This window comes from Cibotium barometz, chromosome 29, assembly GCF_041138505.1.
Source record: "Cibotium barometz isolate CiBa-2024 chromosome 29, ASM4113850v1, whole genome shotgun sequence".
NCBI classification, from domain to species: Eukaryota; Viridiplantae; Streptophyta; class Polypodiopsida; order Cyatheales; family Cibotiaceae; genus Cibotium; species Cibotium barometz.
In genome coordinates, this window is record NC_141074.1 from 36,379,234 (window position 1) to 36,396,255 (window position 17,022).

Genomic DNA, 17,022 nt, shown 5'->3' on the forward strand with positions numbered 1-17,022 from the left:
TGAAATTTTCCCAATCGAAGCCAATTACATTAGGGCATCAACACATCATCTATGGAATGCATGCATGCATGTCGGCTTCTAAACCAACATGCATGCATGCATGTGAGCTGATGTGCAATGTGAGAAAGAAGGCTCCCTATTTCACCTGCAAAAAATTGAGAAACCCTTCAACAACCATAGGAAATGGGCAAAGATTTTCATAAACCACGCACCCCTCCATGCTAAAAAATCAACAGCAAAACTTCAGAGCGCCTTTGAAGGCTTACTACTTGGGTCTTTTCAAAAGCCCCATCAAAGAAAGGGATTCTCGTCGATTCAGTGCTAATGTACTCACAAAAAACAAGCACCAAATTCAATAAGTAGACTAGGGTAAAGTACCCATTATCTACTTGCAAACGAGGAGCTGTTGTTGCCGTCAAAAAGTATCTACCGTCAGCTGACCATTCACTGGTAACTGAGCACTCTGCTCTTGTACTTCCCAGACAGTTCAAGCCTGTCCGCTCCCAAAACATCTGCATAGAAACACAATAAGGAGAAGTCCAATGCAAAAAAAAAACATGTGAATATAGACTTTTTTAGGAAGAAAACAAATAATAATGAACCCACCATGTCTCCAGGGAGATTGCCGAAGCCAGCCAAACACAAAACTAGAAGAACAATGTAAACAAAACAAGGACCACATAGAGGTTTTCACACACCAAGATATGAAAGATTTCTCAATTAAGGTTAGTCTAACCATCATAACATCATCATAACATGAGTAAACACCAATGCTTCCATCCCTTACAGGATACATCTCCCATGTGGGTTCCATCGGACCGTGTTGTAGGGTCCACTCTTGAAACTGTAGAGGACTCTACACTTGTCATCAAATAAGGTTGCACATGCAGGCATAACTGTTTCCACATTAAGGAATCCGAACGACAAAAAATCTTGTAATATCAATGACAGTTTATTTGCGACATCAATCTAACCACCAACCCAAAATCAAAGCAAACCATGACTGTTTTGTACAAACGAGCCATTGGAACCAGTTATAGTGGATACATCCATACACAACCAAAAACTCTGTGCCTGTCGGAGACCATTGAACATCGTGTACAGGTCCGTCCTTACCTGTAAAGCTTGAAACTTGAGCTAAAGCAAACTAAATGGTAAGAACGGACTATGCCCAAACTTAACAAGTTGCATACTACTCAAAACAAACAACAAAAAAAGAGCCAACAAATGATAGGGGAAAATCTACAAAGTTCTAAGAATGATGAGAATCTCACTTAAAGGTACAGATCCCTCATGGCTTCCATTACTCCTAAGATAGTGCAGTCGTGCCTCCCCATAATAACTTTGATTGGTCTTGTCAACATCTGATTGTGCCAAAACTAAAAGTCCTGTAGATCCGTGATTCCAAAGCAACCGAGCACTAGAGGACTTGTAGAAACTTCGACGAGCCACTGCATCACCTTGACGAACTTTCTCCCGGTCATAAATGCATACACTCGCTGGTGAGCCCTGAAATGAAGCAAGTAGGAATCCTCTCTCTCTCTCTCTCTCTCTCTCTCTCTCTCTCTCTCTCTCTCTCCAGCCATATACTGTTGTACTCACTGTCACTTTTGTGCTCCCCCATATTCATGTATTCATGTATCCATGTACCCCATTTTGACTAGTAGCATTAGCTTCCCACTCTCCCTAGTTGCTGCTTCCGGATGCTCCCTACTGATGTATTGTAGGGCTATATACTTAACTTCAGTTCTTTCTTTTCTTTTCCAGATAGTGTATCAGATGTCACATGGTTGTAACTTTGGTCTCATAGGTCACTTTGGCCTTTTGAAGACGTTAATATAACATTTCATTTCATTTCATTTCTCTCTCTACAGAGATGGTAGGGTCATTATCACTGAGCGCCGTCCCAAATAGGGACGCGGGGTCTATAAGACCAAACACCTGAGGTTAGCAGTATGAAACTGCAATGGCATGCTATGGTCGAATCCAGGAGGCTTGAGCGAGATTCTCATAGGCAGGGATGTCATTTTTTATACAAAGACTCATCAAAGCCCTAAGAGGGGCTTACCATACATAGCCGGGTATGAGTGGGAGTGAGCTTTCCGAGGCGAGACCCGCACATCAGGAGTACGTGGCTCTTGACGGGTAGCTGTCCTTTTAGATCCCATCTCCAACAAATTCTAGGCATCATCCGAAAGGACGAGGATGCACGGTATCTTTGGGTGCGGCTACAACTTAGCAGTGACAAAGTCATCCACATTGCTGTGTGTTATTTTGCACCACGCCACTCCCCTTACACCGCACAGCATGGCCAGTCACCGTACTTAACATTACATGGGGATATCACGGAGTTCTCACAGCTGGGGGAAGTCCTCCTGCTCGGGGATTTCAACACCAGGACGGGAGGTCAGCAGGTCCCACTACTCGATCTAGACGACCCTATCAGACTACAGGAGCTGGACATCAGTGACATAGGGCTGCAGCGATCATCACAGGACCGTGAGGAGGTCACAGTGTATGGGAGATATTTCTTAGAGCTGGGAGCTATACATGGTCTCGTTATCTATAACGGGATGTCCCGATGGCCCTCCTCCGGCGCCCTCACCTCCTTCTCTCACTCAAGAGGTACTAGCACCGTGGACTACCTTATGGGATCTCCGGCTTTGGCACACCTTCTCCCCGACTTCTCCATCCCGCCACCCCCTTTTGAAGCTGACCATGCCTACCTCTCTTTCACTCTTACGTGCACACAACCCGTCCCTCCACCACCACCCCCCATCTCACATTACACTCAAGTCCTTTTTGATCACGAGCTTGACCTTGTTTACTCCAACGACATCTACCACCAACTCCAGGATGTGCAACCTACTGTCCCCCTATCCACCCTCACATCACAGCTCACCACCATACTCCACACATCCGCCACCGCTTCTTTGATTTGCACGCGGCGGTCTACCGCCAAGCCACCTTGCGGTTCCATGCCCCAGAACTGCTGGTATGATGACGAATGCCGGGCCACACGCTCCCGTCTTAAGCATGAGGTACGGATTGGGCAAATCACGAAGCGCCAAGCGCAACGGATTTCTCAACGGCTCACCCAATGCAAGAAACGGGAGTTCTATGCTCGGAAAGAGGATGAGTTATACCGACTTTTCTTAGGGCCGAATTGCAAAGAGGCCTGGAGGAAAATCCAAGAACATTGCCCTCCCACACCTATCACCTGCCCGGACACATGGCACTCCTATGCACGCTCCCTCTATCATATCCCCCATCAGCCACCCCTACCCGCACCACCAGATCCCCGTCCCACCACCACCACCTTCTTCACAAAGGGCATGGTCCTCAAGGCCATTCGTAGACTACGCAATGGGCAAGCCCAAGATCATGAGGGACTCAATGCCACAAGTACATCTCGCATGCCGATGATACCCTGACACCCCTACTAACCTACATGTTCAATAGAGCCCTTTGTGAAGGATTTCCACCCTCTTGGTCCACCAACACCATCAGCCCCATCCTCAAAGCCGGAGATCCACTTGATCCTAATAACTACAGGACGATCATGATTGGCTACACATTGGCCAAACTCTATGGATCACTGCTAGAGGCGGAGCTCAGTTCATTTGCAGAGAGCCAGGGATGCAGAGCGTCAGGACAGGCTAGCTTTCAGAGGAGCTATTCTACCCTTGACCACATCTTCACCCTCCATGCCATCATTGAGGAGGGTAGAGCATGACATCAGAGGATGTATGTTGCTTTGTGGATTTCCGCAAAGCTTTTGATATTGTACCCCGAGCCCGCCTCCTACACCGTCTACAAGAGATCAGAGTCCCATCTGACATGGTTTGGAGCATCATCACCCTCTATGAGCCCGTCATCCAATCCTCATCGGATAAATCTGGCCCCAGAAAGCTGCTCCATACATCAAGGTTGGTGTGACGAGGGTGTCAAAAAGCTAGCCCTTCGTCCTGGGCTCCTGGAAATGTGCCTGGAAGCACTGCCGCTCAAGTAAGCTCAAGGTTGCATATCCTCATGTCACTCTGGCATGTGTTGCAAGAACCATGGTAAAGCGTGGGCCATTGAAAGTGACACCAAGGTAGACATAGGATGAGACAATCTCCACAGGATCCCCTCTATATGTGAATCTCAATGTGGATGTGAAGAGGCGAGAGGTATTGAAGACCATTACCTTGGTTTTACGAAGGTTAACAGAGAGGTCCCGTTGAGTGCAAAAGTCATGTAAGGCATCCAACTGTCTCTGAAGCCCCTCGGCTGAGTCTGAGAGGAGGACGATGACATCTGCATAAAGTAGTATGGGGATCAATATGCTTGCAATGTGGGACCAGCCCCGCCTAATCTGTCAATGAAGCTCAAGATCTCATCAATGTAGAGGCCGAAAAGAGTGGGTGATAGAGGGCAGCCCTGTTTCACCCCAATAGTGTTGGAAATCTCCTGTGATGTACCTCTTGGGGCTCTCTTGAGGGCCACTCTGGAGTATGGTATGCATTAGTTTCCACTTGGTTCTCAGTATATGGGCTTCGCATGGACCGCCTACCCCCCTTCAGTACAGTTTGGACTCCCCTTTTCTCCGGCTCTCTCACCAGGATACCAACCGGGTTATCCGGTTAGATCTTCTCAGCCTCTACACCCATTGCACATGGATCACACCTCTGGAGCTCCCCACGAAGATCACTTCCTCACACTCACTGAGGATGGATTCATCTAGCAGGCTAGCTACTTGAGTGTTCACATGTCCCATGCCATGCAGATTGCGATTGGCAGATACGGGTTTCATCCCACCGCCTCAGAGTGGAGACAGGTAGAGCTGAGCGCATCTTTAGAGCCAGGAAGCTCATACGGAGACCAAGAGAAGAGAGGATCTGCCGATTATGCCACACAAAGGTTGAGACGGAGGAGCATTACATATGCCGCTGCCCAGTATACTATGAGATCCGTGAGAGGTTTCACTGTCTATTTCATGAGGGATTTGGTCCACTCTCCAGGATCATTGACTTCCAGGACCAGTGTTGCCTAGGCCTCTTCCTTCTTAAGCTCCGCAGACATAGGGACACCTTCTTGAGAGAGCTTAAGCCCCAGCCACCCCACCCCCTCCCTCGCCAACCAACCATCACCAGTTTCTTCCGGACCCAGGAGGTGGAGGACACCGACATAGTGGATCTTGTGGACCCTCCACGAGCTGGTTTGGACCTACCTCGCCCGAGAGGAGTTACCTCGGACCAAGCCTCTGCACTCCAGCGTGCCCGATGCCCTCGGCCACGATCACCTCATCAACTCCAGATCCAGGACATGCTCTGCCACCATTGAGCTACCTTTCCACGTGACATAGCTGAGGGAGACCTCTCAGCCATACTCATTAGCCGCATGCTTGATATTTTGGAGAGTGGTATACCATCTACTCGAAGCTGATGTTGCTCTCATGTTTCTATGTTCTTAGTATTCCATGATGAGTTTCCATGGACAGTTTTGTATCACCCCAGTGAGATAGCTATGTTTATGTTTTCTTTCTGTTTTATTTTCCATTCCATGATGAGATATGCCATGGACATTATTGTATCACTTTGGTCTCATAGGCCCATTGGTCCTTTAGCAGACGCTTAATCTATCTCTCTCTCTCCGCACTCCAGCATGCCTGACACCCCCGACCCCCCGGCCGTCGATCACCTCATCAACTCCAAATCCAGGACATGCTCCACCGCCATCGAGCTACCTTTCCACGTGACATAGCTGAGGGAGACCTCTTAGCCATACTCATTAGCCCCATGCTTGATATTTTGGAGGGTGGTATACCATCTACTCGGATATACAGCCTTGAGCTTACTTGAGCGGCAGTGCTTCCAAGCACATTTCCAGGAGCCCAGGACGAAGGGCTGGCTTTTTGACACCCTCGTCACACCAGCCTTGATGTATGGAGCAGCTATCTGGGGGCCAGATTTATCCGATGAGGATTCGCAGCGAGTTGAGAGGCCCCAAGTCATGATGTTCTCCCGTATGATCCGCGGCAAACCATCAGTCCCACACCAGATTATCCAGGCAGAGTTTGCTACAGCCCCGATGGTAGTGGAGGCACTCTTCCAGACAGTCACGTACCTTCATCGCATCAATCACATGGATCCCCATAGGTACCCGAGGCTTGCCCTAGAGTCCTCCAGACAGCTAGCACTTGAGGGGCACTCTGAAGTATGGTATGCACTAGTTTCCACTTGGTTCTCAGTATATGGGCTCTGCGCTGCCCAGTATACTATGAGATCCGCGAGAGGTTTCACTGTCTATTTCGTGAGGGATTCGGTCCACTCTCCAAGATCATTGACTTCCAGGACCAGCGTTGCCTAGGCCTCTTCCTGCTCGAGCTCCGCAGACACAGGGATACCTTCTTGAGACACAGGCCCCAGCCACCCCGCCCCCTCCCTCAGCAGCCAACCATCACCAGTTTCTTCCGGACCCAGGAGGTGGAGGACACCGACATAGTGGATCTTGCGGACCCTCCACGAGCTGCTCTGGACCTACCTCGCCCGAGAGGAGTTCCCTCGGACCGAGCCTCTGCACTTCAACGTGCCCGACGCCCTTGACCCCCCCCCATACTCGTCAACCCCATGCTTGACATTTTGGAGAGTGGTATACCATCTACTCGGAGCTGATGTTACTCCCATGTTCTTATGTTCTTAGTATTCCATGACGAGTTTCCATGGACAGTTTTGTATCACCCCAGTGAGATAGCTATATTTATGTTTTCATTCTGTTTTATTTTCCATTCCATGATGGGATATGCCATGGACATTATTGTACCATTTTGGTCTCATAGGCCCATTGGGTCTTTAGTAGACGCTTAATATCTCTCTCTCTCATAGGCCAAACTCTATGGTGCAGTGTTGAAGCAAGAGCTTAGCTTATATGCTGAGCGAGCAGGTTTACGCTCATCACGGCAGGCAGGCTTCAGGAGAGCTTTCTCTACCACTGACCATGTATTTACTTTGAGATGTATGATTGATCAGGCCAGAGTGAGGAAGAGAAAGCTCTATTGCTGCTTTGTGGATTTCCGCAAGGCATTTGACACAGTACCACGAGAGAGGCTCTTTCAGCACCTGCAGTCTCTTGGCATACCAGCAGATATGACATGGGGCATACATTGATGAGGTGGCTGACTTCATTACACGGGGAGGCGGAGATGGAGTTGATCTAGCAGGTACCTCACTACATATTATGCTTTATGCTGATGATATTGTATTAGTGTCTGAGTCTCCAGGAGGTCTACAACAGCATCAACGTGCACTCGATGATTTCTGCACACAGAGGGGTCTTACTGTGAACCTTGGGAAAACCAAGGTTATGGTCTTTCATACATCGAGACAGGGAAGGAGTCAGCTGACATTCACTATCGCAGGACGCCAGGTGGAGGTGGTGACATCATACGTGTACCTAGGGGTTACCTTCTCTGCAGCAGCCACGCGCTTCACCATGGGTTCAACAGCCAGAGCTAGATTGACATGGGGATATGCAACATTGGCTATGCTAGTGAGACAGTGCCACCAGGCGCATTTTCAGGAGCCCCAGACGAAGGGGTGGCTATTTGACACATTAGTCACACCAGCATTGATGTATGGAGTAGCGGTATGGGCGCCAGGCCTTGCTACCCATTGGTGGACACAGATAGAGAGACCACAGGCCCTCATGATGGCACGCATGATACACAGCAAACCGTCAGTACCTCATGACATTATCCGAGCAGAGTTTGTTGCGCCTCCTATGATGGTAGAGGTCATATTCCAGACTATATGCCTGCTAGACAGATTCAGAGAAATGCCACAGGACAGATTGTCATACAGAGCTTTTGAGGCATCTAGACAACTGGCTGAGGCAGGAGACAGAGGATCATGGTATGCACAAGTCACACATTGGTTCTCACAGCATGGCCTAGACATGGATCATCTACCACCATTCTAGTATGACAGGGATGCACCACATATCCGTCTCTCTCATAGTGAGAGGAACAGAGTATTGAGACACGACCTATGGCAGCTCTATACACGAGAGACATGGATATTGCCTACACAGCCTCTTCCACCGAAGATGCTATACTATACAGAGATCACTTCATGAGTATCACTGATGATGGATTTATAGAGAGGCCTAGATGCATGGAGGGCCTTTTACCACACGGCTCCTGAGTAGCTATTGGTCAGCTTAGAGTATCATCACATCGATTGGAGATCGAGACTGGCAGAGCAGCACGAATCCCCCGAGAGGAGAGGGTATGCAGATTGTGCAGAGAGGAGGTGGAGAGTGAGAAGCATTAAGTATGCAAATGCAGAGCATATACAGCCATCAGAGAGAGAGATCCCATTTTATTCAGAGAGCCACATTCCCTACGCCAGGCAGCAGACCAGCGCATACTGGGGAGATTCATTCTAGACATACAGCGTCACAGAGAGACATCATTACAGGCTTAAACAGCTCCAGAGGGGGGACAACAGACACAGATTACTACATTTTTTCAGAGATCCACCCCACTCCCTGTCATGTGCATGAAAGATGCCATGGACATTCTCAGATGCTGGTCCAGAAGAGGCAGCCAGATATAGAGTATGAACCCGATAGAACCAGAAGTTGGAGCACACAGTGTTGATTTGGCAGTAGTGGGGACTTGGAGATGACCTAAAGATGATGTCGGTCAATTCCCCAAGCAAAACCAAAGGCCTATAAATAGGCAAAGAGGCTCCTCATTCTATTCATTCACTCCCACTTTGGGTGTGGGTCTAGACTAGGAGATTTTGGTGTTTACCACCTTTTATGTAAGGCAGCCTATGGTTGTAGATTAGGGTACCTTTTTGTACCATATGAATATATTGAATTTCTAGCACATCTCTCTCTCTCTACTCTCTCTCTATATCTATGTTTTGCATCAGATGGTTTCCAAGAGTGTTTAGGGCTAAAAGAAGACTCCCATAGCTTCCGCGTGTTACACTCCCAGTCCCTACACAGCAGGGAATTACTCTCCAGAGAGCAGATACTCAGAGCCCGCAGGAGACAGAGGACACCCGGCTTTCGGACACCACGCCTATACCAGAGAGAGATGACAGAGATCAGAGCTCAGTTTCACAGAGAGGGTGCGGAGCGACTGGCCCCCACTCCCAGCCCCTACACAGCAGGGAATTACTCTCCAGAGAGCAGAGACACTCAGAGCCCACAAGAGACAGAGGACACCCGGCTTTCGGACACCACGCCTATACCAAAGAGAGATGACAGAGATCAGAGCTCAGTTTCACAGAGAGGGTGCGGAGCGACTGGCTTGCTTCAGAGCAAACCCAGGCATGTTCTTGAGGGAGCTGTGGACACCCCCTTCATTGATGTATACCATTTTATACCCCCAGTATGGTACAAGATGGAGCTAGCTAGGTTGCATATCATGATTGTATACTCCATGCATATAGCTATGCATTCTCCTAGTAGTAGAGCTCCATCCCCTCCCCCACTCATTGTACTTATTGCACACCCAGATTCAGCTTTTTAGTTCAGGCCAAGTTCGGTCTTTTGGAAGACGTTAACAAAATCTCTCTCTCTCTCTCTCTCTCTTTTCGTAAAGGTAAGAACGTAATATTATGCAAAGGTAATGTACACAGGCCTCATGGCCAACAGTTGGGCTAGAACACAAACAAACTCAAAAAAAGGGAGGAGAGGGGACAAAAATAGTAGACAATCCAGACAACCAATACATTTTCCCGTGCAGTGACGATGCCACCAAGAAAAAATCCTCTATCAACTATGGACGCAATGGAACTGTGCGGACAATCCGAATCCAAGAAGCGGCCAACTCTCCGCCTACCATGGCCGAAAGCTGCCACAACAGCAAGCCCCAAATTCATCCAATATGGCCCTGTATACCCGATTGGCCATCGAAGATGAATGCATTTCAGGTGAGCAATATGTGCCACAAGCCAATCCACCTAAAGAAATGAAACAAATCCACAAGTGCAGCCTCCACTATTGCACCCAGAAGATTGCTAAAAACCCAATCCCTAACCGAAACATGTGTGTGTGCAATGGACCACCAAGCTGGGGAAACAAAATCCCAAACACGTTTAGCAACCACGTAATGCATAAATAAATGGCAGCTATTCTCTGGGCAAGTGGTGCAAAAAACACAAAGTCCTGCTGCAAGCTTCCTCCTACACAATTGATCCCCTGTAGGCAAACCTCCCACCAACACCCGCCAAACAAAGACTTTCCCTTGAAAAGGGATCTTGGAACACCAAAAACCCATCAATGTATGTGCAGCCCCGATAGCATAGTCACTGGCATCAGTTTCAAGAACATAAGGCCGACTAGGATCGGGTAATGCTAAGATAGGTGCTTCCTTGACTTTATCTTTCAAAAGTCTGAAGGCCATATCCAAATCGTTATTCCAAGTGATAGGCTGATTTGACTTACGTCTTACGTCCACGACCTTTCAATAAGTCAGTCATCGGTAGTGTGAGCTGAGAGTACTCCTGCACGGATTTCTGAAGAAAAACAACAAAACCGAGAAAAAAACGAAGTTGTTTCACTGTTCCCGGTATAGGCCAGTCCAAAACCTTCTGAACTCGGTCATAGTCAATGCTCATTCCATCTCGAGTGATCTTGTGTCCCAAGTAAATGATGTCGGTCATAAAGAACTCACATTTACTTAACTTAGCATATAGTCGATTCTGTCTTAAAATAGATAAGACAATCGTGAGGTGTCTGACATGATCCTCAAGAGTATGGCTATATATCAAAATATCATCCAGGAACACCACCACAAACTTCCCCAAATGTTCACGAAAAAGATCGTTCATCATTTGCTGGAAAGTGGCTGGAGCATTGGTTAACCCAAAAGGTAATACGAGAAACTCGTAATGGCCATACCTAGTCCGAAAGGCGGTTCTTTCGACATGCCTTTCATGAATACGTATCTAGTGATAGCCAATACGTAAATCTATCTTCGTGAAATATTTCGCTCCTGCTAACCGTTCAATCAGGTCATCTGATCTAGGGAGAGGATAACGGTTCTTAATGGTCAGCTTGTTCAATCTCTTGTAGTCTATACACATTCTCCAAGTATTGTCCTTCTTTCTCCTAAGCAACACAAGTGCACCAAGTGATTTACTTGGACGGATCTGGCCCATTCTCAAATGTAAGGTGGAATACTGACAGGATGAGCACCAGGGATCAAGTCAATACGATGATCTACTGCCCGTTCAGGTGGTAAACCCGATGGCAGTTCCTTAGAAAATACATCTTGAAACGAATCAAGTATCTTCTGTAATTCTTTGCTTTCAAACACACTTAATTCATTTACATCCAAAGAAGGGATGAGAAAGGAAGAAAGTGGAATCAATACACAATGGAAAGCGGTATACAAAGAAGAATCCATTATATTTCCAAAATCAATTGTATTTACAAGAGGTCCCTGAGAGGGATAAATACAATCACCTAAAATACTATACTGGGTGTCCCTATGCTGAAAAGAAAAAATATGACTAGACCAATCTATCTAGACTTGAAGAGTCTTAAACCACTCAATCCCTAATAACAAGTCTACATTCTCTAGGTACATAACATAGCATTCCAGAGTATCTTTGTAGTCCTGAATCTGGATTGGAAGCATCTCCACCTTTCGATCCCATACTTGCCTTCCCGCAGGTAAGCGTACCTCATAGGTATGATCGTTGGGTGTCGTATCAAGACTCAATTTCTGCACAAGTTTGTAGTTAACAAAGTCGTGTGAGCTGCCAGGGTCTAGAAGAATGTGAATCTTATGGCCATTCACTTCTCCATAAACTCGGAGAAGATCATGCAAGCCAAATACTTTAGAATGGAACAGACAATCAAAACAAGTACTAGGGCGAGAAAGTACAGTAATTGACGTACCTGTCAAAGACAACTGGTTAGCTGCCTTGGGCTTGGGTCCTGCGTTTGTCTTGGTACCCTTTTGCTTTGGGCACTCGTTACACGTGTCCTTTTTCTTCGCTGATAAAACAACGTCCTTTCTTCTTGAGCTTTAAAGCCCTAAGGAGTCGTTTCTTCTTTACTGGTGTCGAACTTGAATTCTTCGAAGGTTGGTCCGAAGACTTGCCTTCAGTCGTGTTAGCCATAGGTGCGGAGAACTTTCTTTTATGCTTGTTCCCCTGCTCGGTAACGGGTTTTGACTTGGAAGAGACCATTGTATCATCATAGATACGAGCTGAATGAATGGCCTCGTCCAATGTTTTACATTTGTTATTTTTAACCTGTAATCGGTATGAGTCTGGTAAACCAGCTACGAAGAACCCCAAAAGAGTAGTGGGATCCATCTTTGTAGCTTTCATCTGCAAGTCCCTAAACTTCTAGAGGTAGACCTCATAAGTGAGGTGCTGCGAGGTCATGGTCAAAGCTGAAAACCGGGCAACAACATCATAATCATCCTCTTTCTTGAGGAATTCTTTCTTGAAGACGTCTTTGAATTGTCCTTAAGTCGTTGGCTTAGGGTTGAGTTCCTTCCACCAAAGCAAAGCTTTGCCGGACAGGAAACCTGCTATTAACTGTATCTTCTTTCCATCATCATATGGATGAAACTGAAAGTGAACTTGCCACTTATGTAGCCAAGTGTCCACGATCTCCTTGGTGCGCTGCTTTTGCTCGCCCCCGAACGGTTCCGGAGTAATGTTGGGGCCTAAAGCAAAGGCCAAGGTATCCATTCCCGATAAAGTAGAGAGGGTAGTGGTCAATAGAGCGATGGAGTTCTGCAAAGCTTGCATCTGGGCTGCGATTTGTGCCTGACGTTCCGACGAAGAAGCTTCGAGAGCTACTTTGAACTCTTGGAAATATGATTTTGACACAAAATCGTCAAAAAGATCGGCATCGGTACCTTCCGTAGCCGGCAAGCCTTCGCGTTCCACAAGGGGCTCCAACTCCAATTCTTGGGTCGACATTGTGAAGAGGGTAAGTGGAGAGAAAATTCGATCTTTGCACAATGAAAGTGCAAGGGAACTTGAGAGCTTGAGAGCTTGAAAACTTGAGAGATGTGTGGCAAGAAGCCCACTTAAGGGAGTTTATAAAGGTTTCTACAAAAACTAAAAGTCCCCAAAAGCTATGTTTGGCTTTTGCTTTTGTGTTATATATATATATATATATATATATATGGATATATATATTCTAGTTTCTTAAAAAAATAAAACACCTTGAAATCTTAAAGAAGGGGGTTTTAAACTTTTTTTTAAAAAAAATAAACTCAAAAAAACAACGAAAGCTCAAAAAAACGAGTGCTACCCGCCGGCGTGCTGCTGCCGTCACCTGCCTCTGCCGGTGCTTTTACGCCAACCTGCGCCTGCGCCAGCCTGCGTGGGCCTGGGCGCCTGCCTGGCCTGGCCTGGGCACCTGGATTAGCCCGCCTGGCATAGGCGGCGTGGGCCTGGGCATCATGGCGCCTGCCGGCCTGGCCTGGGCGCCTGCCCGCCTGGCCTAGGCGCCTACGTGGGCCTGGCCTGCCTGGCTACGCAAGCCCATGCGCCCGCCTGCAGGGTCGCCTACAGAGGCTTGGTCGGCTGCCAGCCTCCGATAGCCAACCGTAACACCCGTCAGCGCACATCTTCTCACACGTGCTCTCTCTCTCACTCGCGAAAAGCAAACCTGCTTTTGTCTGTTTTCTCTCTCTGCAGTTCATGCGACTGCACAATAAATCTCTCCTCTTCTTTGCAAAGCAAACGACCCTACTTAGACTACCACCTCCCATCAACATGGGTTTCTTTGATGAAGAAAAACACATACTCAATCTGAAAATCCCCAGAGATCTCCTCGTGATCGCTCCTGGTACGAGACTCGAATCCTACAAACAAACGAATAAACAACAAAGGGGCTCCAGGCCTAACTCACCTCCCAACCATGACAGCCGTGGGCAAGCCCACAGTCTTGGCTGTCCCCACCGAGCCACGAGCTGAGCTAACTAGGTTGACGTACCAACCAATCTCCTCCTCGCGACGTCCCATACCGCCACGAAGCTGCCCTCGCGGGCCTCGAGATTGCTGCCGGCCTCGGCTGCGTAAAGCAGGTGCACGTCTGCACTAGATGCAGGCTCCAAGACCATAAAGCTCTCACAAACTCGCGAGACTCTTTATATCCCAATAACTAACCTTGGCCACCCTTTTATAGGCTCTTGGCCGGTCATTGGGCGTCCAAACTTGGGCGCCCGCCCGTCCATACTTAGGTGCCCGCCCGTTAGTCTATCCCTAACTCAGCTCGTCAATCAGCCTGCCTAGCTCCAAGCTTCCCCAAGCCTCGAAACTAGTCTTGCGTGCGTGTAGCACACGGTAGATACACACTGTGCACATGACAGCAAGAAGTGCTACTTCCGCTGCTAGCAACCCCAAATTCGTTGCGCGGAGGCGGCAGGGATCTTTCAGCTAGTATCAGAGCAAATTGGCTAAAGTGGATTAACCGAGAAGCCATAAATGTCAAAAATTTATGAAGTAGCAGTAAAAAGTTGTAATTGTGTGATGAAATTCATACAAATTGATATTCAAAATGAAGATTCATAAATAGGTAAAGGGTCTTCAGATGGAAGTACCGTAATTGTATGAAATCCTTGACTTGCTTGAGGCCTAGACATGATGGTATTTATCTTATAATTCCAAGGACCATGACTACCCGTATATATCGAGGGTATAACTGCAACTCTTTACTGGCAGTATATACGAGTAAATCTAAGACCTTGAAATTATAAGCAAAAATGCTATCCAAATGATGAATTCGAATGCTGGTTGATATGATTTTAGAATTCTGGTTAAGAATTGATGAGTTGATTTGGATTCTGATTGAAAGATAATGATTCATGAATTCTAGTTGAAAGAAGATAAGATGAACAAAGCTAAATGAGGATGAATGGGACGAATCCCAGTGATGACGATAGTAACTGGAATGACGATTGTGACTTCAGCAAATCACTATGAGATTAGTGGATTGTACTGACACATTGTTGCTGTTTGACCCTTAACCCAATGGATCTAATTAAGGGATGACAAATTGAAAACTTGTATAACTGAAATTCCTGAGGAGAAATGATCAAATGGAAGTTTCGATCTGATGGACTATTACTGTGTTAAAAATATGAATGAATTATTCTCTGATAATGAGTTCTGTATGTTCTTCTGTTAGAAGGGATCTTTATCCCATGATTCTGTGGGAGGCTGACCAATCTAAAGAACCCCAAAATCAATTGGATCTAAAGTCAGATTTGAATTATAAATAAAGGGACTTAACAAGAATTTTCGTATTGATAGGATCATGGATTGAGGTCGTCGTGGTAGGAATGATAACCCCCAACTTGATGAGGAAGAGCTCGACTTGAATGTTCGTAAAACTCTTCGTAGATCATAGCCTGGACTTTTTCAAGGGTGAAGGGAAAAACTTGGGCGAGGCGGTGGGGAAGTGGATCGAAGCAATGGAAGAATACTTCGATGTCACCGGGTACAACGAGAAAAGTAAAATGGCTCTTGCAAGGCTGAAGATAGTAGAAACAGCCAGAGTGGCATGGAGAAACCACTGCGAGACAAACCGTCTGGATCATATCAGAACACCCAGACATGGAATGATCTCAAAATTTACCTAAGGAAGAGATTATGTCCTCCCGGCTTTTTGGAAACCAAGATGAACGAATTCTTACAGTTAACCCAGGGGAGCAGAACTATTGAAGTGTATCACCAAGCATTCGCTCTCCTCCTCAAATACTCGTCATCGCTGGACGAAGAACAGTTGATGGCCAGGTTCATTCGGGTACTGAATGAACCTTTGAATATCCTAGTGAAGAATGCCAAGCCAGTTTCCATGGCCGAAGCACTGCAGATGGCGAAAGATTTCGCCAAGGCCTTTGATATCAAGGTCCCGCCGAAGCCAGCACCATCATCTTTCAAAAGATTTCTAGCTCCTGAAGGTGATTTCAACCTTCCACCGCCTAAGAGACAACAAAGTCAAGCTCAGGATATGAAAAGTTCCAAAATGGAAGAAAGGTCCTTTTCCCGGAACTCAATCCCCTGGAATTCAACTTCAGAAATTCCACCCTTGAACAAGGAAGTGAAATGCTATAACTGTCAAGGATTTGGATATCACAGTATGGATTCCCAACTCTTTTTGGATCAAGGTTTTCAGGGCAGGAAAATCAGGGACCAAGATTCCAGACTCCAGCTCCTTCCTTCCAGAGTAATCAGATTCCTTTCCGCCAAAATCAGAGAAATCCCAGAGGTAGACCCTCTAACCAACCCTCAGTTTCGATCCAAAGTAATGCAAGACCTCCGCCTCAGAATAGGGGAAGTCAAAGAGATGTTCTCAAATCGACCGTCCACTTTCAAGGTAGTAATACTGGAAGCGATTGAAGAAGAGAAGAAGATGAAAGAGATCATACTCCACCTGCGAGATAAGGACATCTCGCGTTTTTTAAGTGGGGTAGGATGTAAGATTCCTCCCTCAAGCTTTTAAGGTGTAAAGGTATAAGAACCTCCCCTTCTGTTCTTGTAATTATTTCCCTCTCTGGAATAAAAGAAAGATCTTGTTTTACCTTGTTTTGACCTGAAGAGAGAAAATGTCTAGAGAGATGTAATCCAAAATTGAGATATTTTTGGATATAAAAATCCTCCTAGTGTCTAAAATGGTTTTCCCTGAAACAAAATTTCAAAAAGAACTTTCCAATGTGCATTTGGAATTAATTGAAAATGTGTATAAAGGACCTTAGCCTAAGGGTCAAGATTTTCAGAAATTTCTGGATTATGGTCCAATTGGATTAATCCAAGTGTGGGGATGAGATAAATCCAAAGAATTAAAAAAAATACCCAAAAATGAGTAAATGCTCACATAAGATAAAGAGTTGACTGAGTACAAGGTTTATTAGTTAAAAACTATGAGATATTACTAAAAAAATAAGATATTTTGGTATAATGATACATTTTTGACACCTTGGTAAGAAGGGGGAGAGACTTTAAGGAGATGCCTATTTCACAAATGTGGTGGAGTTTTTAATTCAAT

At 46.4% G+C, this 17,022-nt stretch overlaps 1 protein-coding gene across 4 annotated transcripts in view; it reads right to left on the reverse strand.

Annotated features, from left to right (window-relative positions):
• The window catches only part of LOC147622111 (Eukaryotic translation initiation factor eIF2A family protein), a 45,165-nt gene that overhangs the window by 15,959 nt on the left and 12,184 nt on the right, over positions 1-17,022 (reverse strand). For 3 of the 4 annotated variants that reach the window (XR_015269645.1, XM_086823203.1, XM_086823201.1), the window contains 6 exons: positions 1,275-1,509; positions 1,048-1,116; positions 795-896; positions 607-647; positions 335-512; positions 146-221 (listed from right to left, as the gene is read on the reverse strand). Coding sequence is in view for 3 of the 4 variants with exons in the window: in XM_086823203.1 (XP_086679329.1) it covers positions 146-221; positions 335-512; positions 607-647; positions 795-896; positions 1,048-1,116; positions 1,275-1,509 (701 nt within the window). In the remaining variant the exon portion in view is untranslated. The remainder of the gene's footprint in view (positions 1-145; positions 222-334; positions 513-606; positions 648-794; positions 897-1,047; positions 1,117-1,274; positions 1,510-17,022) is intronic. The other variant, XM_086823202.1, reaches the window with a different exon arrangement.